This window comes from Gorilla gorilla, chromosome 2, assembly GCF_029281585.2.
Source record: "Gorilla gorilla gorilla isolate KB3781 chromosome 2, NHGRI_mGorGor1-v2.1_pri, whole genome shotgun sequence".
Lineage (NCBI taxonomy): Eukaryota > Metazoa > Chordata > Mammalia > Primates > Hominidae > Gorilla > Gorilla gorilla.
In genome coordinates, this window is record NC_086017.1 from 63,745,003 (window position 1) to 63,770,309 (window position 25,307).

Sequence of the window (25,307 nt, forward strand, 5' to 3'; positions counted from 1 at the left end):
AGCTTTACAAGTGGACACTTAGTAATGGCTGAGGCAATATATTTAATGTAGCAAATTTTACTTATTTGTCATGATCAGTTTTCACAGTGCTTGTAAGTGCTGGTAATAGAAGATGGACATGGTTTAGGTCAAAACTTGGACCAGAAACCAACTTCCTTTGAAACAGCTCTACCAGTTATAAGAGCAATACGCTGTTAGGTGAAGAACTGTTTAACAGAAACATATTATGTTTTTGCAAACAAGCAGCTGATCCGAAATTGTGTTGAAACACCTCACAAACATAAATGACATCAATACTCTATAAATTAATGTTGTTAACAAATTTAAAAAATAAAACATACAATTTTCAAATTGAAGGCACACATCCCAGTTGGTACTGGCAAGTTTAAATTGTTTCTAATACTAGTGGACTCTTCATTTGTAACCTACTGAGCAGTTACAGAGGGTACTCCCATTGATACAAAATGCTCGGGTACCGGCATTTCTCCACATTCAGAGTTCTTTCTATATTCCATTCTGATTTCCATCCCTTATCTGTTCCCTGCTTTTGTCCTTCCCCGGTCTCACCCCCATCTCTAGCCATGGTAAGTGAGATGACGGAAGCAGGTGCCTAGGAGCAAGCAGCAGGAAGCAGCATTTTCCCACTCCTCCCAGAGCTCTGGGCTCCCAGACTGTGTTCCTACCTCTGGACAATGCTTTCTCTTCCTCCGGGGCTCAGAGGGCTTCACCAGAGCCTGGACCACCAGTGGTAATAGCTGCATTGTTTAGATTTTGCTTCAGGATGCTCAGAGGTTAAGGTTAACTGATCATACTGAACATCATGAACTCCAAAAGCTTTCACTTAATCCTTCAGGTAAAGGAAAATTGGGGCTTGATGACTAAGTTGGTAGTATTAATAACTACATCAGTCACCGTATCTGTACAACACAAGAACTCTAAATTATACCCAAATCATTTCTATTTGGCTTTAGGAAGAAAACAAGATTTCCTTTTCAGCATTTGTTCTGTTTTGGCCAAATAAAAATTGTTTTCTTTCTTCCTCTAAGCTCACCCTACGGCATGTCAGGTAACAAAAGCCAGTCTGCCCAGCCTTCCATCTTTACCTTTGGAAATCGAGACCTGAATGGGTCCCATTCTTTTTCTGTAATCCAACAGAAAATGAAAAAAAAACAAAAACAACCAAAACTTTTTCCCCCTATTTGGGATTCTAAGAGAACACATGAGTCACATAAGTGCATTTAACTCAGACGTTAGATCCTAATGAAATACTAGACAAAAGAGAAAATGGCATGAGTGGACAGTTCTCCCTCGTCACACACTATCCCTCATGGTTGCATGAGGCTGCCTGCTGATGAGATTCAAGCCAACTTAAATGAAGGGCTTCACCACATGAGAACCTTCAATAGCAACGTTTACATCACTGGGGAGTTTATGAGACCCTGAGAGAGGGCAAGAGAGTTTACAACTGAAGAGAAAGTTCCTATTTATTCTCAAATGCCCTGACTAAACTGCTCAAAAGCAGTTTATAATTTCAAACCAATGTCATGTCCTCAACATAAAGTTCAAATTCATTTACTGTCCATGACACTTAAGCATCTAGGTCAATAAATTACAATACATATATTCTGTAAGAGTCTTTTATACCAAGAAGCTTGTTTTTGGTCTTCGGCAGTGACATTTCCTCCCCATTCACCACACAAATGCAGCCCGTTCTCGTAACATGCGGACACCAAAGCGCTGCCACTCTCGCTGATAAATCCACAGTTCCTGTGTTGTATCCAAACAAGCCAACACTGCCCCTCCTTTCCATGCAATCAGCCGGGGGTCCATGTCCTACAGAAGGGATGAAGGCATTTCAGCCTAATCACATAAGACATATACTCAATCATTTACTTGAATATGGGGCCGAGAAAAATCCCTGCTGAGTCAATACCTAGTAAGCCAGGCTTTCACCCTGTATTAAAGACAGCAGGACGGCCAGGCACAGTGGCTCACGCCTGTAACCCCAGCACTTTGGGATGCCGAGGCGGGCAGATCACAAGGTCAGGAGATCAAGACCATCCTGGCTAACACGGTGAAATGCCGCCTCTACTAAAAACACAAAAAATTAGCCAGGCGTGGTGGCAGGCACCTGTAGTCCCAGCTACTCAGGAGGCTGAGGCAGGAGAATGGCGTGAACCCGGGAGGCAGAGGTTGCCGTGAGCCAAAATCGCGCCACTGCACTCCAGCCTGGGTGACAGAGTGAGACTCCGTCTCAAAAAAAGACAGTAGGACTTATGAACTACAGGCATCTTTCTGTTTCAATAGCCAAGAAAACTTTAAAATTTTTATAACTAAAGATGCTACTATTTACTACTATTGCACAAATACCGTTTACCCTGTACACAGGAACATATATAAATAAATGACTTACTTATTTCGAAATTTGAGTGGAATAAATAGATCCCCACAATCCCTACCTCAGGATTAAAAAGAAATAGGAACATTTCCAGGAATTGTCAGTGAGATTTAATAAAACACACAAAATCTATTTCTAAATTCCTGGGTTTATCTTTCTTTTCAAGATAGTTCAAACCAAAAAGATCCTTAAAGATCATCTGGTCCAGGGTGCAGAAGGAGATCCTTAATATAAAAAAGAGATTAAAATGGAGCTGTTCTGGCTGGCAGGGCTTGAGAGCAGTCGGTCTTCCCCTTGCCCCACCTGATCCTTTAACAAAGGTGGAATTCAGTCATGCTAGTTTGGGGAGCACGGCAGGGGAAAGCAGCAGAAATCCAGTACCTTAGGCCAGAGCACCTTCCACCACATCTATGGCTTGCTGAAATTAACTTTTCCACTTGCCCTAAGCCCTCAACAACTCCTCAGACACAAGCCCTTGCCTCCCAGGATTTGATCTGTCCACATACAAGGCTGGTTTCATTTGCATACTGTCCAACTTGCACAACGAAACAACCTACCTTAGGCCTTGTGATCACATCCACATTTTCAATAATTCGCCTGAAGGATGGTGGCATTTTGTTGAGAATTCTGTGCTGCAGAAATTCTTGAGCTTTATGAAACATCAAACCACCTCCCACCACTAGGATGGAGCTGTACATCTTCTTTTTGGTGTCGTCAGATGCTGAAAAGACAGTTGACATCCTCCATGCTTTTTTCTCCACATCCATAATTCTAGGTCAAGCCACCAACACCTCTTGCTTGCGCAAGTGCAATAGCCTTCTCAAAGATTTCCCTCCAGCCCACCCTCCACACTGCAGCCAGGGGAACCCTACGAAACACAAATGTAGTCATGTTGCCACGCCACTGCAATCCTACTTGCAGGATTAGGATCAAAATCTTTAAAGGAGGCCGAGCATGGTGGCTCACGCCTGTAATCCCAGCACTTTGGGAGGCCAAGGCAGGCGGATCACGAGGTCAGGAGTTCGAAACCAGCCTGGCCAACATAGTGAAACCCTGTCTCTACTAAAAATACAAAAAGTAGCCGGGCATGGTAGCGTGCGCCTGTAGTCCCAGCTACTCGGGAGGCTGAGGCAGGAGAATCACTTGAACCCAGGAGGCAGAGGTTGTGGTGAGCCGAGATCACGCCATTGCACTCCGGCCTGGGCAATGGAGTGAGACTCTGAAAAATAAATAAATAAAATCTTTAAAGGGACCCACAAGATCCACTACGGGTAGTCCTCCCCTGCTTCTCTAGCCTCATCCTCACACCCTGCTTCCCAGCCACACAGGTCTTCACAGGCTTCTTCCTCTACCCCATCTGTGACTGCTAACTGACCCCTTTCATCCTTTACGTCTCTCTCAAGGTCCGCCTTCCTAAAGGAAGCTTTCCCTGCCTCCCACCTTCCATACCATCCCCTAGTGAGTAAAGATTCTATGTGAAATTCCTCAAATTATTACACAAATGTGAAATTACCACTGGCAGGTGCTACAAAGTTGATCTAAAGGGTACTGACTGCTCAGTAGCAGCCTGCCAGTGGTAATTTCACATTTGTGTAATAATCTGACTTATTTTGGCCTCTTCCACTAGGCTATAAACCCATCCTACTTCGTTAATGTATTCCCAACACCTGGCAATGCAAGCCAAGTAGGCACTTAATCATTTTTCAATGAATATGTTATACTGCACAAGTATATCCTAGACTGAACCAATTTATTTAACTGCTATCCTGTTTCACTGCTATCTCCCGGTCTCCCCAGATGTGCTTACAACAGCAGTCTATGCTATGGAGGATGGCTTTATCCAGGCCCAGGGCTTTCCCTTCAAACAGCGAGATGGCAGTCTTCCTGGACATCAGTGCAGTGAGGGCCTCCTCGGAATCGTTGCCGGCCATCAGGCCATCTCCCTGTGCGGACCCCAAATCTACCTCCTGGGAATGGAGTCTTTCTGGAAGATCAGAGGACTGGCCACGAAGATCCCCTTCAAATCCAATAGGTTTGGATGCAGACTTTCGGTCAGCAGTAGCTTTTGCAGACTTTAAATCAAAAGGACAATCAAGTACGTGGTATTACAACAACAGAACACTATTGATATTGTCTAGCTAGATCCCTCCCTACCCTACTACTATAAAACAAAAGCCACACAGCAATACAACAACTGCCCAGCACCCATTCCCAGGTAACTTAGGAATGAGAGACGGTGTACAGATGAAGATGCTTTGACCATTCCAAAGCAGGGTAGCTGCTGGTAGGCAGGGTAGCTCTCAGAACCTTATCATCACTGGTTAGATTTTAAAAGTGAAATACCAGTGCAGACAGACTTTCTTCCCCGTGCCCTGAGTTTTTAAATGGAGTATTCCAGTGGGATTCATGGGCCATGACTGTTAAGGAATTCTTACTTTCACGTCTTATGAGTCCACCTCATGCCTGCCTCTGGGGAGGAACAAAGACTAGAAAATCTAGTCTCCATCATGAGCTGGTACTGTTTCATTAGCAAACAAGACCTTCAATTTGTGCCCCTGTACCAGACATCATATTATGGGGATCCACTTTCAACAAAGGAATTCAGCTCTTTGGCTATGCCACACATCTCTCATAAAATTAAGTAACAGGTGAGATTTTAATGAAAATACTACTGAAAAAATATTCAGAAATAGATAATGTAAGTAAATGATATACACCAAAAGGAAAGTGTCATTAACTTTTAAATGTATGGACTAGCATTCAGAAAATTAATGTTTGCTGAATAGAGAAATATGTCTTCCAGATTTTAAACTCAGACTTCAGTTCATCTACAATTCTAAAAGCTATATCAGTGTTATTATGCTGGAAGACAGAACTGATTACAATGGCCTATTAACTCTGGACAAATTTCTCCTTCAGGGACAAAACTCTCTCTTCTCCTACCAGAATTGCTACGGACCTGTTCTTGTTTGCTCTGTGTGGCCAGCAGGTAATGTTCATCGTGAGGATCCTCAGGATCGCCCTGAGATCTGTGCTGCAAAGTCGTCATTTTCTGTCCAACAATTCCAAAAGTTGCGGGGTAAAACAAAGCCATTGGAGCCTGTACATGGAAGAAAAAGAGTGATCAACAAAAGATACTGCCTCCTGAAAAAAACTGATCCACTAAATTCTGTTCTTCTAAAAACAAAACTGGCAGATCAGATTCCCTAAGTTAGACTGGGCAATGTTCTCTTTCGGGAGTGGCATTATTTCTCTGGTGTACCATAGGCCAGAAAACTCACTCATCATCCAACCAGATGGGTGATATGACACCATATGAGAGAAATCTCAAAGCAAATATCAAGTACCTCATAATCTACTTCATAATTTCCTAGTAAGAATGATACCTTTCTTTCTAATTAACACCTCATCATATAGGGGCTAAATAGAAAGATATTCTTCAGATCCATTCTAGTCTATACCAGTGGCTTAAATGTTGGTTTAGTGGATAATCTACAATCAGTTGACATTCTGATCTCACAATGTTTCCAGCAAGTGCATATTCTCTCAGTTTGATTGAACCTGGATAACTTTCTTTCTACCCATGGAAACAGATACCTACAAGTTACCTGCAGTTTTTCATCTCCTAATCGAAACTGGTAAAGCAGGGCAGGAGAATCAGGATGTCGAATCTGAAACTCATGGTCCTGAAGCCCAGAGATGTCCTGATTCCAGGAAAAGATGCTGTCAGTGAATCAGTAAGAATGCATGTAAACTCTTCAAATTATGCTTCAGCCTCACCATCATCTAAATATCACCTATAAAAAGGCCAACCTACAGCTTTGTACCACTCTCACTATAATTTAGTAAAATAGGAATTAAGTTGTACTTTGTTCCCCTATTTAACATTTCTGGAATTTCCACTGTTTGCATTATTTGTTTTCCCCATTATCAATATACATTAGTACAACAATGACCCAAATCAATAAGCAAATTCCCTCAGTAACTGGGAAATTTACAGTATTTTTGTTTCCCCAATTTTTTAAAATTTAGATTACCTGAAAAAAGTAAAAACAAGTCTCAAACAAAAAAAGGATACCAATCCATATATAGCAATGATTAAACATTGATTGTTTGCAATATTAAGAAAGTGCTTCAAATTATAACATTTAACAAAATGTCTGTACTTACATATTTACCTACTATCTTCCTTACACCTAAAGGTTTATCTTCTTCTTTTATCAGGATGAGACAGAGAAATTTGCTAAACTCATTCCCTAAAAAAATCAAACTGTTTTCCAGAGCCTAAGACACACCCTCACTGCTCGGACTTTAGCAAAAAACTCTCACTCCTTAAGGGCTTTCACCTGCAGGCTTTATCTTGGGTTGAAAAAGGCAGTATAATGCTGTTACTTCATTTTATTTATTTATTTATTTTTTTTTGAGATGGAGTCTCGCTTTGTCGCCCAGGCTGGAGTGCAGTGGTGCAATCTCAGCTCACTGCAAGCTCCACCTTCCAGGTTCACGCCATTCTCCCGCCTCAGCCTCCCGAGTAGCTGGGACTACAGGTGCCCGCCACCACGTCTGGCTAATTTTTTGTATTTTTAGTAGAGATGGAGTTTCACCGTGTTAGCCAGGATGGTCTTGATCTCCTGACCTCATGATCCACCCACCTCGGCCTCCCAAAGTGCTGGGATTACAGGCATGAGCCACCCTGCCCAGCCAATGCTGTTACATTTTTAAGTATCTTTTAAATCTCTTAAATTTTTCCTAGAAGCAAAAATAATCAGCAATATTGATTCTGCTCCCACCTGATCTAAATGACAAAAAGTTTCTTTAAGGTGTTGCAGAAGAAGACAATCCATTTTATTTGTTAACTGGCATTCTCTGTAAGGGAACCCAGCTCGCTGCATTAGCCAGTAAAAACATCTTGACACATCAGATCCTCCGTATGCCAGACAAAGCCTAAAGTTAAGAGAAAAGGGGAGATGGTTAATCTGTTGGTTAAGAAGGTGCAAAAGGTGTTTGAAGAAATCCATTAACGGCCGGGCATGGTGGTTCCTGCCTGTAATCCCGGCACTTTGGGAGGCCGAGATGAGCAGATCACTTGAGGCCAGGAGTTCAAGACCAGCTGGCCAATATGGCGAAACCCTGTCTCTACTAAAAATACAAAAATTAGCCAGGCATGGTGGTGCACACCTGTAATCCCAGCTACTCGAGAGGCTGAGGCACAAGAATTGCTTGAACCCAGGAGGCAGAGGTTGCAGTGAGCCAAGAGGTCACGCCACTGCACTGCAGCCTGGGTGACAAAGCAAGATTCTATCTAAAAAAAAAAAGAAACACAAAAAACAATGTCCATTAAACACAGTGATATATAGCAAGTTTCAAGAAATGTATGTTGAAAGGACAGAATGAATGGATAGAAGAAGGGAGAAAAGGAACTTCAGCAAAAACCAGTGGGGAACACCTAAAGTAGTCATGATGTTTGCAAAATGTATCTGAGAAACCCAATACTCACCATTAAATACAGCTCACTTCCCAGTCAATATGTGTTTATCATATGACAGTTGTTTGGTGGTCTACACTCACTAGCATGTAAGGCAGCAATGACAATATAAGACAAACTTATGGGAGAATAGCTTAGAGAAAGCTGTCTACTAACTGAAGGTTTCTACAATTTGGGAAGACAGCTGCTATATTATTTTATTGGTAGGAAACCTGGGTCCAGCATTTTCTCCACACTTTGAGAACAAGTGGCATTGGATATTCTAACAATGGATGAGCCAAAATAACTCAAAATGGATTTTAGAATGTACTAGAACTTGGGGCGGGAGGCAGCAAATGACCCTTTCTCATGGACGATTTAAGCCCTCTTTTAAAGACTCAAACTACCTAATGTGGAGGACGGGAAGAATGAAAGCATCCTGAGGGGCAGCAAGAAGCCATCTCTGGAGCACAAAATGCTTCAGAGAGCCCATACCTGCATTACCTGAGTGTGCTTACATATGTCAGGCTTGCCTGAAGAAGGACAAGCTGCAAATCTGGTCCTGATAGTTATTTTCTTTACCTGTCTATCATCATAAAGTTACTCACCCGCAGAACACCACTATGACAAAAAATGCAGATATTCAAAACACTGGTCAGAGAATTCAGATTGAAAAAGTCGATTTTCTCCTACATGACTTGCCTAAATAAAGCTCTGCTATAAGGGTGTGATTAGTAGCTCTATGCCAAACCACAGCCAAAGACACGAAGCTACTGTTTATGTTTCCCCTATGGGAAAGCGCATAAAACATACCAGGACTTTCAGGGGCTGCTGATGTAAATTCATATTAAGAAGTTCCAATGGGAAGGGTAAAATGATTTGTTTTAGCCTTGCTAGAATATGCACTTCCATAATCTTGCTGGTTTACCATGCAGACTATTGAATTTATGGTTATCTTATAATTTTTAACCTGTGATTTTTTATTATTTACGGTTGAACAGATCATGAGGGAAGAGGGAACAGGGAATGCCACCTTCCAAGTTCCTTACCGAGTATTCCGATGAGACACCCCATCCTCCACACAGCATACACTTGTCTTCTGGTCCCCAACGTCTACAATACACGTGCTGCTTAAGCCACTTCCATAGGTGGCACACACAGACTCCTGATGGACCACAATCCCTGGGGGGGGGACAAAAAAAGGCAGATTAGTCATTAGCTGTAGCACGGTAAAGATCCCAAAACAGATAATCAGCTGAAGTGGGGAGCCTAGGGACCTCTGGGCAGGGCATCTGAGGAACACTGATGCTTTCAGAATAAGCATTTAAATAAGTCAGTAGGCCCGGCGCAGTGGCTCACGCCTGTAATCCCAGCACTTTGGGAGGCCAAGGTGGGAGGATCACGAGGTCAGGAGATGGAAACCATCCTGGCTAACACAGTGAAACCCCGTATCTACTAAAAAATACAAAAAATTAGCCGGGCATGGTGGTGGGTGCCTGTAGTCCCAGCCAATCGGGAGGCTGAGGCAGGAGAGTGGCGTGAACCCAGGAGGTGGAGCTTGCAGTGAGCTGAGATAGCACCACTGCACTCCAGCCTGGGCGACAGAGAGAGACTCTGTCTCAAATAAATAAATAAATAAATAAGTCAGTAAATAAGATTAACTCTGTCATTAAAGAAAATTCCATTTAAAATAGGTTTCACTGGGATATCAGACATACCTGAAAAACCCATCTTCATTAGTATCATATTCACTAGTTCCTTCACATGCTGCTTATTATAGATATCAGGAATTAACAAGATACATCTATAATACTAAAAAGAAGAACAAAGATAAAAGGGTTAGCACTCAAGTCTAGTCAGGTCAAATTCACACTCCTTTTTAGAGAGACTTCCCTCCAAAGGAGTAGCAGCTACGGTTCACACCCAGATTAAAGCTCAAACCTCTGTACTATCCTTTGGGTTTTATAAAGAAAAAAAAATGCTCAAGTGTTTTTTTTTTCCTTGAAATTTTTAAAAACTTGTAAAATCAAAAATAAGACAACTGATGTGTCAATAAGGTCCAAAGAGAAGACAAAAATGAGCAAGCTTGCTGATTTGAGTAATAGAGACACCAAAGAAACAGAGAAAGAGAAAAAGCACCAGAAGGGAATTAAGTGAAGAAGAAAAGACACTCTCATGCCACCAAGATCCTCACCCTGAAGGTCAAGAATGTTTCAAGAAGGACACTATATTACAAACAACTCGGTAATGTGTACTTTCATTGACCGAGAATCTTAAAAACAATCCAAATAACTGAGGATTTTAGCTCACCTTTAAATCTTTCAGTGGGATTTCCAAGTATTTTTGTATTGCATGAGACCATATTACTTCAATATCTGCCAGAACAGCTGTAAGAGAGCCCCCAGGGCCTGGGTGAATATTTAACTGACCTCTTCTGATAGGCCAGTGAATATTGTAACAGTCCAGTGGATTAACATACAAGGCCTAGAAAAGGAGGAGGGAGATGAGTACTTTGTTAAAACTTTTCTCTCAAGGTTTTCTGGATTCATATCCAAAAATCTAACTAACGTTTGCTGAATGTGAGAAATGTTGAGAGTGAAGTAGGAGTCGGTGTGACTATCTGGTACTCAAAGTAGGGTTATAGAACGCTAGGAAACAACTAGGACTGGGTGGCAACGTAAGTGAATTTTAGGAGGAGGATCAGCTTCCCCTTCTTTCATTCTATTGTAAAGAAGTTTCTTACCTCTTCTCCTACTAAATACTCAGGGTGATGAGATGTGTTTGTCCACTTATTTCCCGAACAGTGATCTAAAATTGCAGGTCGCATCTGCTTATTGTAGGAGCGTGCCTGAAAAGAAAAACCATCAGAAAATTATCTCAATTTATTCAAGGCGGGGGCAACATAAGGGTCTCCTTTTCTTCTCTCTCGCATACTAGACACATTGGCAAATTTTAATCACAAATATTTGGCAAAATATTGACTGGCTGCAAAAGGATTCTCTTGTCCTTTTTACAATCTTGGGGTTCTTTCTCCCCCAATTTTAACACCTAGGCTGTGATTCACAGCCAGTCCAAAATTAACACTAAACGCTGCTTAAAGCTGAATTCAAATTTATATGTAATACAGACTCCTGTCCATTCCTATCATATTGGTTTATCATATGAAATTGAAGAATGTAGTAAGAACAGTTTCCCACCAAGATCCTGGAATCACACCTTCTCAGGTAAAGTATAAACTTCCATCAACTTGCCTACCACCACCTTATAAATTATGTGGCTTGCCTAAGCATTTGTAACACTGACTCAGGTATTCTGTAAGTAGTTATGAGGGGTTTTCTTCCTTTTTAAGGAACTCCCATCTTGTATTTGCATAGTGATATAGGAAGAACATGTGAATGGTATTATGATACAAATAGTGGTGATAAAAGAATAAATCTGAAGAGTTAATCGAACCTGTTCAGGGGACACAGGAATGCGTCTTGTACCATTGGACATCTTTTTAGACCATATTGCTTGATCCACCATTTTAAGGCCATTTTGTCTTTGTTCATTACTTTCTGGTTTCTGGGGGAAAAATGAAAGATGAGCAGTACAAAGGATTTAATGAGAAGAGAAAGCAATTCAAAAACTACTAATTTAATCCAATCTTTGGAAATGCTCCTTCATCAACAAGTGGCATTTCCTTAATCTTTATTACATGTACTACTCTTAAGAATTCCCTCTAGCCTGGGCAACATGGCAAAACACCATCTCTACAAAAAATACAAGAAATTAGCTGGGTGTGGTGGCACAGGCCTGTGGTCCCAGCTACTTGGGAGACTAAGGTGGAAAGATTGCTTGAGCCCAGGAGGTGGAAGGTGCAATGAGCCGAGATCGCACCACTGCACTCCAGCCTGAAGAACAGAGCAAGACCCTGTCTCAAGAAAAGAAAAAAAGAATTCCCAGGAATCTTTTATTATAAATAAGTCAAAAGCAGCCCTCACTATAAAACAACTATATGCAAAATTTTCAAGTGATTTTTCATAAAATTTCTCACAGCACTAATCAAAGCATACCTACTTCATGTTTACAAAATATTTCAGAGACTCTTCCATACAATTATATAATTCTTATGTTTACAATTTTGACAATGACACACTCCTTCATATGTTGATCAGCAAGGCTTAAACTTATTGGTTAAGCCATAAACTTATTGGTTCTTGTTATTATAGTATAAAGAAAATGCCCATAAATATCTTTACAGAAATGTTTTCTTTTGATTTTTATTTCTTAAATGTACTCCCTAAAGTAGAATTATAAGATCCAAAGATAAATAATGAAGTGCAGACTCTTATATCAGCAAGTTATATTTAAACTTACAACTAGACTTACGTAGAGTCTGCTAGTTACACTAAAACATGGAACCCTAAGGCCTACTATCAGAATTAAAGAAACTTTACATTCCCAAAACTATCCTTGACTTAAAACTTCAAAGTAAAACGTGGATTATGATGTAATATATAGATTTATCATTGATCACAAAGAATTTTCCTGATAATTACCATCTGCAACATAGGATAAAGTAGATGCTTACTGCAAGAAAATTTTTTTTTTTGCCTTGAAATTATGGTTAATCTAAGACCATAATAAGTGCTTATTGTAACAATCTAATTTGCTAATGGATTGAAAATAAGAGTTTGACTTATTGACTTAAACTGTAAGTATCTGAAAGAGATACTTACAGTTTAAATATGGCTTAATCCCTAAGTTTAAGCCTGTTAACAAGGACCTGAATGTATCACTGTGAGTGATGATTTTGTGTCTTCCATTATAGATCACCTTCATCAACACTCAATTCACCCTGAAAGACTTACTTTTGTTGTAACTAATTCTTTACATCTAAAGTCACTAGCTCTGATGAAAAATTAGTGACATTATTAATGTTTTAAAACACAGCAAAGCTATGAAGATGTTTCTTTAAGATTCTGGTGTACTTGTGTCTAAGCCGTCCCAGGGAAACAACCTTAGGCTTTCTCTCCAGGTGGTTTTTGACTTACATTTAGTCCCTCCCTTAGGAGCCAACTGTCCTTGTATAGGGGCTGCCCTTGTTGTTTGTGTCTTCGGGCAATGACGTGAGGAATGCTGGCAGGAAGAGTGTCTGTGGCTCGACCAATCCTTAAAGTTGTTGAACCCGGATGTATGACAATGATGAAGTTGCTCTGGATTTGCTGCAGATATAAAACATAGATGTGTGACCTTTGTAAATAATATGCAGGTAACAAAGTTAAAGAACATACACATAACAAGCTAAACTAAGAAGCTGACTCAAAGGTATCAAAATAATTCAATAAAGAGAGTTCTTTGAGAAGTATCCAATTACCGCTCTCTACCTAAACACAAACTCATTGTTTATGTTCCCTTGACCTGAGTTATAGTACATAGCTCAACAAATATTTGTTTAAATAAATGAAACGAAAATTATCCACTACAAATTAACATACAGTTATTGAGCATTTATGTGACTGAAGAAATGTTGCTATAGAATCCGGGCCCAGGCTCTGAATTCATGCATCTGTCTGCAAATTCAGACTGCCACTTCCTTGCTCTGAATGAAGCTCCTAACTCACAGTTACTGTGAGAATTAAATGAGTTATACATGTAACTCAGAGCTGGGCCACAGGAAGCATTCAAGGAATGTTGGCTCTTACTATAGTAAAGCCTTTCAACATGATCCACTGCCTTCACAAAAGGTCAGACTCTGTGGCTTACATGACCCTCACGATATGGCCCCTGCTAAGATCTTCAGTCCCCTTCCTTAACTCCAGACATCCTAATCTACTGGCTGGGCCTCCAACACTTCACATCCTCTGTTGGCACAAGTGTCTTCCACACTGTTCTTCTTCCCTGAGATTCCCTCCTCCCTCTAGTTAGCTCCTAATCACCTTCAGGACTCTAAACAGATGTCACCTCACCTCCTTTGAAGAAACCCTCCCTGACTGTCGGGGATGGAGGAGGTACTTGCTTGAGTGCCCAATACTGCCCTCTGCACAAGCCCATTCCATGCCATGCTCTGATACCTGTTGTCCTATCTCCAAGTGTGACCTCTCTCCTCCTAATCACCCCCCACAGAGTGGGAGAATCCTAGAGGGAAGGATCTGGCAAGGCCCTTACAGACCATCCAGTCAGCCTTCTCAACTAGACAGATGGAGAAACCAGGCCTGTGCAACAGTAATGGCCACTCTGGGCTTACGGTGTGCCAGGCACTGTCATACTAGTGATAACTAACTAGTAGCTGCCCTACTAGTTAGGTATTATCCTTAACCCATCTACCGGTAAGGAAGCTGGATCAGAGATGTCCTACGTGAATTTCTGAGCAGTTTATGCCTCATTTCTTCTGTGAATTGTACACTGCCTGTGCCCGTTTTCCTACGTGAATGCTGTTTTAGTTACTGATCAGTAAGGTTTTGTGTACGTGTATACGTCTAAGGTCCTTTGCCAGGCACGCTACTGCAAATAATTTTTTCTGGTTAGTTTAGTTTGGTCTAATAGTGTTGTTTTTGATACACAAGCTCTTAATATATACTTAGACAAATGTCCACCATTTCCTCGCTTTTAAGCTTGAAATGACTTCCATTATCTGAGATTTCCTTAACAAAGGAAAAAGCCTGGACACCAAACTATCCCTTAACAAGTACAGACTGACGCTCCCAGTGAGCCAGCCTGGTCCTAAACTCTATCTGCCACCATTTAACCCTCACGGCAACTTGCGAGGCGGCTGGTATCACCGTGGTCGTTTTATGGTCGGGAAAGCTGAGGCCAGAGACCGGGCAGGAGCGCACACAACCAGCCGGTGGGGCGTGGGGGAGATCGGAGCGGCGTCCCTGCGGGGGCTCCGCGTGGCTCCTGGCGCTTCGCACCTCCCAGCCCCCGGCCTCCCAGCGCTCCACGACCCGGAAAAGAACGACCGCTTCCGCACTCCCCACCAGGGGCTGGGGCCTGTAAGGGGGACTCGTAGCCTCCCGCCGCCTCCCGCCCCCTGCCTGGCAGCGGAGGACCCAAGCAAGGGCAAAGAGTTCCAACCCAGCCAGAGCCGCCCCGAGCCGCACCTCTTGCAGCGACTCCGGCACCAGCGCGGGCACGATGGGCCGCTTCACGCCGCGCTGCTCCTTCTCCTTCTCGCCGCCTTTCTCCTTTCCGTTCTCCGTGTCACCCTTCTCAGCCTGGGTCATTGTGGCCGGAGACACCCACCAACCTGTCGCCTCAGCGCCGCAGCCACGACTGCCGGGATGAAAGGGCCACCGCGCAGGCGCACGGCCGGCTGCCCACAGTCAAGATGGCCGCCGCGGAGTCGCCCCAGAGGGCTGCGAAAAGGCGGGGGTGGGGCTGCTCGGCGCAGGGGCTGGGGGCGGGGTGTGCTTGGGGATTGATTGGGTGGGTGTGGCTGTGATTAGTCCTGACTGTAGGATGCCAGCAACATAGTACACATAGCTTTTCGAGCGCCTAGTGGGGGTCGGCTGATAACACGCATCTTATTTCGTCCTCACAGGCATCTCTTCTCCTGGCTTCCCAGATACCGTATGTACTCTTAGTTTTTCTCATATGTCTTCATGTTCAGTCCAGCCTCTGATGTTGGGGTTAGGTTTTTTCCAGGCACACTCCTTGGGTGACTATCCAGTTTCCTGGCTTTAACAATGAATACGACTCCCAAATATATATATCCAGGAAGAACCGCTCAGAGAGATCCGGACTGATAACCAGTGCCTACTTGGTCTCTCCATCTGGATTGCCTACAAGGCACTGCAAACTTAAATATGTCCAAAATGTAACTCTTGATTCCCTCCCCTCTTTCACCATCTCAGTAAATGTCATTTTGATTCTTCACTTGTTGACAGCTTCTACATCCAATCCATCAGTAAATCCTGCAGTCTCTAAAATACATCTTGAATTCATCCACTTCTCCATTCCCATGCCACTACCTAGCCCAAGCCACTATCATCTCACCTGGATGACTACAACAGCCTCTTAACTCGAATTCCTTGTCCTGTCCCCCTATGATCTGTTCTTATATAGTTGCCCACGTTGTTTTAAAATATTATGTAGTTAATACTACTATGTACCCAGCACTCCACTAAGACTTACCTCAAAAATTAGATGTCACTCATGCTTTAAACTCTAATGGTTTCCCTTTGCTCAAGGAACAGAATCTAAACTAACCACCACCTAAAGACCATATCTAGTTATTGCTACATTTCTAATTTCACCTCACAACACTCTCCCCATTCCTTGGCATTTCCAGCTATACTTGTTTTATCTTTCTCAGACATGCCAAGCCCTTCCCGTCATCGGGCTGTTGCACTTGCTGTTCATTTTGCCTTCGATGCTCTTCCCTCAGCTGTCTCATTCTGACGTCTGAACTCAAATGTCACCTCAGGCCTTCCGCAGTTATTCTCTCATCATCCTATTCCCTTTGAAGCATGAAGTCTGTAATTATCAGGCCTGCTCACTTACTGTCTCCCACACTAGAATGTAAGCTCCGTGAGACTTTGCCAGTTATCTTCAGTACATGGTAGGTGCCCAATAAGCATGTGATGACTAAATACTAAATAAAGAACTCTTTGAGGTAAAAATTTAATCCCCGTTTTACAGGTGAATGAAGTGGGATAAAATGGCATAATTCACTCAAGATCATAAGCTATTGAGTAGCAAAGACAAGAGTTAAGCATAAAGTACTCAAGAATCTGTGTTTTACATTCTATCTGAAGTGCAAAGAATACCTGAATGTCAAATGCAGCCAGGACTCTGGGATAAGACCCGAGGAACAAGTCCTGCAGCAGCAGTGCTAGGAGGCAGAAGAGGACCATGGTTCACATGCTCAGGAAGAGCCATCAGTAACAACAATCAACCACCTACTGAGACTCTGCCATGGTCTCCCAGCTATAGGGTAAGGTGGAGGTTTAATAATGCCTCTGCCATTCACTGGCAATACAATCTAGGAAGCTGCCAAACTTTACTGAACCCTTGCATGTATCTGTATAATGCAAATGTCATTAAACATTTACCTCACTTTGTATATATGTATACATTATACATATCCCTCACTTTGTCAGAATTTAACATGTGTAAAAATTTACAGGCTGGGCATTGTGGCTCACACGTGTAATCCCAGCGTTTAGGGAGGCCATAGTGGGAGATCACTTTAGCCCAAAAGGTCAAGGCTGCAGTGAGCAGCCACTGTACTCCAGCCTGGATAAGAGTGAGACCCTGTCTCAAAAATAAAAATAAAAAATAAAAATAAAAATAAAATAAAAATAAAAAAAAATAAAATCTGACACATAATTGAAGTGGCCAGCAAACTGTTATCCTTATCCTGAAACCTGCATTGTAATTGCTTCTTTATCCTGAACACTGGTATCTTATGCCACAACATCCCATTTCCCGACAAACGGGGTTGAATAAATGCTGATAAATCAATATAAAAAGGCTTTCACCTGAACACTTGGTTTCAAAGCCTGTTAAACACCAGAAGAGGAATTATCTGTTTTTGTTTTTCCAATAAATATTTATTTCCAATAAATACTACATGACTATCTTACGTGTAGTCATTATTCAAAGGACTGGGGTAAAGACAACAAAATTCCTAGTCTCAGAGCTTCCACTCTAGTGAAAGAATGTGAAAGTTATCAGTATTCAGATGGAGTTTAAAGCCAATAGGCAGTATTTTGAGTGATGCTATAGAGTGCAAATTTGTCAAGATAGCATGGAAGCCCATGGTTTTATTTATTTTTTTGAGACAGGGTCTCACTCTGTCGCCCAGGCAGGAGTGCAGTGGCATGCTCACAGCAACCTCCGCCTCCCGGGTTGAAGCGATTCTCCTGCCTCCACCTCCTGAGTAGCAGGGATTACAGGTGCACTCTACCACGCCTGGCTAATTTTTGTTATTTTAGGTTTCGTCATGTTGCAGGCTGGTCTCAAACTCGTGAACTTAGGCGATCTGCCCGCCTCAGCCTCCCACAGTGCTGGGATTACAGGCATGAGCCACCGCGCCAGGCTGAAGTCCATGATTTTAAAGACTATTTAGTAAATTTTCATTTTGTAGCTCAGTTTTGTTAGCTATGGCTTTATAAATACTCTGATAATTACATTTGGTAGCAAATTAGACACCATGTATTAAAGATTGATGAGACAAATATATTAAAGATAAAAATTAATTCAAGAGCACAGATATGCTATGCATACTACTAAAATAAATAGAGTGATTTATAAATGAGAAAAAGTTAACAATGAACAGTGTTTCAGAAGTTGAAAAGGTGACACTAACAGTGCTAAATACACAGGCTTTTATTTGTTTTCTTCAGATTGCTTTTTCGTGAATATAAAGATGAGGAGTCCATTCTGCAACCTAAAAATATTTACTTATTAAAACTATATTAATACTTTAATAAACTATACAAAAAGGTAATGAGACAAACATCTACATTTATGGAACTGCATGTCAGTCAGGCCAGTTCCCTGCAGAGGGAATTCCCAGCATGACCTCATTCATCTGTGAGGACACAGAGCAGTCCTTGTTTAGACATACACATTCATCTACTGCTCATCATGGTCAGCCTTCCACTTCTTGATGGTTTCCTTCTGCTATGAATGCGCATGTCCGGTTGTCTGCTTCTTAGAGCAGACATTTACCTGAAAGAAAATGTTACAATAATTAGTTACTGGTTATTCATTTGGATCTGTGTGAAAACCCCAACATATTACATGTTATAAAATCTTTCTCAAAAGACATTTTGATATTAAGGCCAGTGAATTTTTCAAGGGTTAAGATAACAAATATATTTCCAAATAATGTCTGAGTAATTATAAGCTGTTGGGCAACTTCTTAAAGAAAACATTAATACAGAAGTGTTTTCAAAACAAAATCCTACAAAAGAATTTCAGATCTGAAGTTACCTTCCTCATCCACCAGCCATTGGAGGGGGACTAGGGCCACGCAGATGATTGATTCTACCCATTCTTCGGGGAGGGTTTCCCGGTGGCCTAATAAAATAAAAAGTTAGTATCTACTGTTTGATAGACAGAACTTTAATTGTCTCCTTTTAAAAGCATTCAACTAGACCCTTTTCTTTTTCAGCACCCGCATGACCCTAAAACACAATTTAAAATAGAAACTACCATTTTAGGTCAGGAGGCAAAAATTAAAACACTTAAAGGGACCAGACACATAATGCACACAAGGAACTGAGTCAAGAAAGGACTGTGATGAACTGAACAGCACCTCCAGTAATGCCCCACTGAAACCCAGCTCCAGCTGATTTTTGCCAGGTAGAAACATAAGCCTAGCCCAGTGCTACTTGATCTTGATCTTTACGGCTTTTTTTTTTTTTGAGATGGAGTCCCACTCTGTCTCCAGGCTGGAGTGCAGTGGCACGATCTCAGCTCACTGCAACCTCTACCTCCTGGGTTCAAACAATTTTCCTGCCTCAGCCTCCTGAGTAGCTGGGACTACAGGCGCATACCACCACACCCAGCTAATTTTTGTATTTTAGTAGAGATGGGGTTTCATCATGTTGGTCAGGATGGTCTCGATCTCTTGACCTCGTGATCCACCCGCCTCGGCCTCCCAAAGTGCTGGGATTACAGGCTAAAGCCACCGTGCCTGGCGATCTTCTAAGTTTTTAATTAGCAACTAGAAATCCAGATGTTAAAATGAAATCTTTAGATTTTAATGTTGGCCATCAGTTTTCATCCTCTAATTTAGACTTTTTCCATGGGATATTTCATGTATATTTTAGCTTTGTCAGATTAACTGATTATTATCAAATCAGAAGCAATTTGACTTTTAATTTACAGTAATGCATTAATTTTGTAAAATAGGATTTAAACTTTTAATTTCCAAAAATCTAACTCTATCTACCTAAAATATCTAATAAAGGTATACAGAGAGATAAAAACAACTATTATCAATTTAAAAAGCTGTACCCTCTTCCATCATCATATCTGGAATCAGATGAGTTTCCATAGCTTCTTCTTTTTTTCACATCTTGCTGAAGCAGAGTTTTGAAACTGAAACAAGGGGCAGAAAACAACAAAGGTATCACTTTTGACAACATTCTAAAATAAATTTCCATGGTTTTTAACCATCATCTCTGTGAGAGGATTACTAAACCCACTTAGCTCCTAACCCACATTTCTTGCAGCCAGCTGGACAACACCATCTAACTTAAGCATGTGTCCAAACAGAATGTGCTATGTTGTACACCAAATCTACCCTTCCTTGTATTTCTTATTTGCTAATAACTCCCCTAGACAGAGCATGAAACCAGAGTCATCCCTGACCTCCACTTTAAATCAGCCATCGGGTTTTTACAGTGTCTCATGTTCATTTCCCCTGCAAAAGTCTACCTAACATCTTAGGGAAGGAGGGGCCAAGGGTGGTGTGGCAAAGGCACAGGGCTTCTGGGAATCCATTGAAATGGAATTTTTAAAAATGATATGTAAAATTATATGGAAGGATTTAACTGAGTTTAAAAAGTACTTTTATAAACAACATGGAGTAGGTGAAATTTGTAAAAGAGTTAAGTTTTGGATTGGGTAACTTAGGGCCTCTCTTGTGCCCTGTTGTATTTTTCTGTGGAACCATCTCTTCATTTTACATTCTACACCATCTAGTTTATGCTATATATAACCATAAAATTAAACTTTCTAAACCACAGCTAAGATCAAATTAAGCATAAAGACCACAGCCTGATACTCAAACTTCTATGCCATCTTTCATGTGGTTTCCTTTATCTGGGATAACTTCCTCTGATGTTCACCTCCCAGTCATGCCCACCCTTGCAATATGAAGATATTTACTGACAGTAAACTCAATGAAAAAAGGGTCTCCCACATCTTTGCATCCCTACAGTTCCCTGATCATGAGACACTCAAATATATATTCAAATTTAGGAATAGGTAAGACTTCTTAATTATTGATGAACAATTCTAACAAACAGCATGTAAAAGACCAAAACATGCATTTAACTAGTAACCGCTTACAATTATGAAGACATTTAAATTTTTGTCTCCTTTACCAATTCTAACCCTTCATTATAAAAAAGCTTACTTCTTTGGAATTTTTTTTAAACCAGGATATAAAACCTTTTATTTACTTGTTATATAATATGGAAGGAAAGTTGCACGCACAAAAAAAAAAAAAAAAAAAAAAAGAATAGTAGAGGGAGTGTGAGGTCCAGTCATTTAGCATCAGAATTGACAGACCCAGCCATAGGTTGAAGTAGTTACCACCAAGGTTAAGATGTGGTCAAGTTTACCAATCCAACTAACATATACTCATAATCGTAAGCTATCTGGTGGTAGCAGCTTTATCACTAATGTCTATTTCCCTGTGTAAAGCTATTTTTTAAATTGCAATAGAAAACTGTTTCAGGAAAGTTGAGCTTATTTAAGATCCCTAACATAATGCACATGATGTACACCTGTCAACTTAAATATCAGGGCAATTAAGAGCTCTTCTATACTTACAACAAAACCACAAACTCAGCTATTCCCCAGAAGAAATCTGTTATCAAAGATAATCTCCATGGAGACTGACTCCGGCTGTCCAACACTTGTCCTACAGATAAGAATTAAAGAAACTTTAGTGAGTGCTACAAATCCCTAACCCAAGAGGCATCACATTTAATTATTGAGGTAACAATGACTGGGGTTTTAACTTGCCCATTGTTCCAAATAGCCAACACCAGAAGAAATCTGTGAACATCATTCCAAGGAAAGGTTCGGAGAAGTAATGTTCCATTATCTAGGGACATTCCTCTAGTATGTCAAAAGCCTACTGGTTTATAACCTTGGTGGGTGACTTCATTCTATTCAACTACTTTCTCTCTTTCTATAAATATATAACAAAGGCTGGGCGCGGTGGCTCATGCCTGTAATCCCAGCACTTTGGGAGGCCGAGGCAGGCGGATCATGAGGTCAGGAGATTGAGACCATCCTGGCTAACACGGTGAAACCCCGTCTCTACTAAAAACTACAAAAAATTAGCTAGGCATGGTGGCACACACCTGTAGTCCCAGCTACTAAGGAGGCTGAGGCAGGAGAATTGCTTGAACCCAGGAGGCAGAGGTTGCAGTGAGCCCAGATGGCGCCACTGCACTCCAGCCTGGGTGACAGAGCAAGAAAAAAAAAACAAACAACAACAACAACAAAAATATATATAAAACAAAAATTTATCATGGTTTAAAAATGTAACAATGGCTACCAATGGTTAACCATTTAAAGAGTACAGTTCTGTGATATTAAGTACATTCTACATTGATGCACAACCATCACCACCATCCACCTCTAGAAGTTTTTCATCTTCTCCAGCTGAAACTCTATACCCATTAAACCCTGATTCCCATTACCTTCTCCACCCAGCCCCTGGCAACCACCATTCTACTTTCTGTCCCTACAAATGTGACTACTCTAGGAACCTCATAAAAGAAGAATCATACAATTTCTGTCCTTTAGTGAACAGCTTTTCACTTGGCATGTCTTCAAAGTTCATCCATGTTGCAGTATGTGTCAAAATCTCCTTCCTGAAGGTTGAATAATATATCCTTGTATGTATATACTACATTTTGTTTACCCACTCTTATCTGTTGATGGACACGAGTTGCTTCCACCTTCTGACTACTGTGAATAATGCTGCTATCAACATGGGTGTAAAAATACCTCTTTATTCAAGTACTTTGAAGAAACAAATGGGATGGGTGAATATAAAGGAATGCTCACACCACTTCCATATTCCTAAACATGTTGAGTATTTCTTTTCATTTGCAAAGTCTCTTGCCTGTATAAAAAGATTGCGTATTCATACTCTTACAAGTCTTTGGAATCAGTTATTTTTATAAAATTCTTATAAAGAGTGTGTATGCTCTAAGTACTAAAGAGAATTTGGCTTGTTCTTCATTAAAATAACTACTGTTTTCTATAACAGCATACTCTTAATTCTAATAGACTCTAGCTTTATCTTGAGCAAAACTGGATCTATTTTTCAAACCACTTTAATAGAAGCTACAACATAAGTTGGTACACTATATTTCAGCCTTGCAAATCAAGATGTCAGAATATTTTCGGGGAAGAATAACTGTCAACTACCTCTCCTTTCCATTATCCCAAGGGTTAACCCCACTCACCTCTACCCACTCCACGAGGGTTTACTTTTCCTCTTTTCTTGACCAGCTTAATTTCAGATACCCACTTGGATCTAAGCTCTCACTGTGCTACTGAGAGCAAGGGGCTACAAAACTTCAGAGGATGGATGACAGGCTTAGTTCTCTGCCTCTTACTAGCTCTGCTTCGTTGGCTGATGTGACACTTTCTTTCTCCAACAAAAAGTATTCCAGGGCTAGCAATCACACAAGATTTTTGGAAAAAAAAAAGTCATCTGACAGTAAGAGAAAGATTTTGTCAAGTGCTGATAATACAGTCCTAAGAAGGTGGATCTAATTGGAACCTGTCATTTCTTCCTCTGTGATTCTATCTTGCTTTTCCACTTTCCCTTTCTTAAGGCAGAATGTCCCTTCCACCAATATCCCCAGAGAGAAGTAAGGTGTTTGAATGCAGTTGCATTTCTCAACTTTTAAAGTACGATAAAGGGCCCTACTCGGCTACTTATGTGGACCAAATGAAATAATGTGAACACAGTAAGACACAACAAATACAAGGAATTATTCAGTAATTCATACAGAAGCTTCCAGCCTTAAGCTTATATCACAAAGGCTATAAAACAGACTAAAGTCTGAAAGCGCCCAAAACTAAGATGAAATTTTGATGCTTTTCTGTAGTGTCCATCAATCTACTTGTTTCAAAGATTTTTAAGTGGGAGATGAGAAGGGGAGATTTTTAAAAGTCAAGAAATGCAAAAGTGCAGTCAGCCAGAAGGCTCCTCACTGACTACCTCACTCGTCTCTGGAGAAAAACAGATGACTCAAATAGAACCAAGACCTAGTTCCAGTGATCCACAACTCCTTGTTAAGACTGCACCAAAGAATTTCACCTGAGTCAAACAGGTGGGCAGGCAGCTCTAGCACTGATCTGACACAGTCATGTCCTTCCTTTCAGGTCATCTTCTTTGTGGGGTCGCAGAATTAAGTCTCTCGGATTCTCCATTCCGGTAATAATTAACTTGCTCCTAGGGGAAGCCAGTACTTCTCCCCGTGCCCCTTGAAATTCGAGCAAAAATTTCTATGTTTGATTAGCTACCCTTTCCTGGGGAAAAAGCCTATGCAAAGCTTTCATCTAGTTATCATCCTAGGTCGGCTCGGTCTTTTTACACGTTGTAGATAGGGGCAGCATAACAGATAACAAGGACGCTGACGTCAGTCTACCTGGGATCGAATCCCGACTCAGCCATTAAGTTACCTCTGTAATCCTGGGCAAGCTATTTAATCTATCTGAGCCTCAGAGTTTCCACCCGTAAAACAGGATTGAATGTGACGATAAGCAAATAACTGAAACACTGTCCAGGGCACAAGCGCTACGTGGACAGCGTCGGCGTCATTGTCCTTACTAGTTTTAAGGATACCGACACCCGAGAGGAAAGACCACCCTCGCAAATCCACAATCAAGCGCTTGCTGCACGAAGGCGGGGTTGCAGGGCTCCCAGTACTCAGGGTGAGGCCGGCGGGACCTCGGCCCCCGACTGCCGGCTCAGAGACCATCGGCTGACGCGCCGCAAGCCGGGGCGACTTCGGTCCAGCGCCGCCCGGCCGCGGGGCGCTAAGCCCGGGGAAGCCGCACCGGGCCCAAGACTCAGCGAGCGACGATGAAAGGAACCTGGAGTCCGATCTTACAAGTCACCGGTCGAAGCCACAGCCCGCTCTCAACTTACCGTTCGAGATGTAAACCATCCTGTCCCACTTCCCCGCTTCGGAGCCACCGGGCGCCTGGCCCCTGTCGGTTTCTGTATCTCCTTCTGCTCCCCGCCCTTCGAGCGTCACAGGCCGCGATTAGACAAAATGCTGACGAGGACAAAGGTGGGCAGAGCCCATTGGCTGCTGAAAGAGACGCGCCCCCGACGGGCGTTTTTGCATCGTCACATCTGCGACTTCCGGTTAGGCGGAGGCAGCCTAGCTGACAACCGCATATGATGTTAAGGACTGCCCTGTAGTGCCCGCGGTTTCCAGTCCTCTATCCGACTTGATCGTGCAGAGTTGGTTCGCACCGCCCAGTGAGGGGTAGCTGTTTTCTCGTTGATTGATAGGCTCCGGGTCGGGGTAGGAGAGGCTGCCCTGTATGAGGTAGCTTGAAGGGCCGCTGACAGGAGGAAACGCTTCCGAATTTTCCAGACGTGTTGACGTTTGAGGGTGCTGACTACACGTTGAGGAACTTTATTGTCACGCCTTTGGGAATATACTGCCAGGCTCTTCCTAGATATATTCATTCTCTTTAAAATGAGCATGTCTACCTGGGTTCAACAGAAAC

General features: G+C 41.8%; 2 protein-coding genes across 9 annotated transcripts in view; both read right to left on the reverse strand.

Annotated features, from left to right (window-relative positions):
- The window catches only part of ACTR8 (actin related protein 8), a 20,182-nt gene extending 3,999 nt beyond the window's left edge, over positions 1 to 16,183 (reverse strand). The window contains exons 1-13 of one of the 7 annotated variants that reach the window (XM_019024037.4): positions 14,948 to 15,196; positions 12,899 to 13,069; positions 11,316 to 11,426; positions 10,606 to 10,710; positions 10,173 to 10,346; positions 9,581 to 9,674; positions 8,912 to 9,044; positions 7,189 to 7,342; positions 6,007 to 6,102; positions 5,358 to 5,498; positions 4,206 to 4,470; positions 2,956 to 3,119; positions 1,645 to 1,833 (exon numbers count right to left, since the gene is read on the reverse strand). In XM_019024037.4, the coding sequence (XP_018879582.1) occupies positions 1,690 to 1,833; positions 2,956 to 3,119; positions 4,206 to 4,470; positions 5,358 to 5,498; positions 6,007 to 6,102; positions 7,189 to 7,342; positions 8,912 to 9,044; positions 9,581 to 9,674; positions 10,173 to 10,346; positions 10,606 to 10,710; positions 11,316 to 11,426; positions 12,899 to 13,069; positions 14,948 to 15,070 (1,875 nt within the window). In that variant the 5' untranslated portion in view covers positions 15,071 to 15,196 and the 3' untranslated portion in view covers positions 1,645 to 1,689. The other 6 variants (XM_063703857.1, XM_019024039.4, XM_004034327.5 and 3 more) reach the window with 6 other exon arrangements.
- Positions 16,184 to 18,008: 1,825 nt separating this feature from the next.
- Positions 18,009 to 24,859, reverse strand: SELENOK (selenoprotein K). Of its 2 annotated transcripts, XM_004034328.5 has the most exons (5): positions 24,715 to 24,859; positions 21,363 to 21,453; positions 19,818 to 19,901; positions 18,789 to 18,875; positions 18,009 to 18,524 (listed from the first exon to the last, which is right to left on the reverse strand). In XM_004034328.5, exons 1-5 carry the CDS (start codon positions 24,731 to 24,733, stop codon positions 18,521 to 18,523), a joined length of 285 nt encoding a protein of 94 aa, XP_004034376.2. In that variant the 5' UTR covers positions 24,734 to 24,859; the 3' UTR covers positions 18,009 to 18,520. The 2 variants fall into 2 exon arrangements, with proteins under 2 accessions (XP_004034376.2, XP_018879585.1); XM_019024040.3 differs by lacking the exon at positions 18,009 to 18,524 and having other exon boundaries at positions 18,785 to 18,875.
- Positions 24,860 to 25,307: the final 448 nt, after the last annotated feature.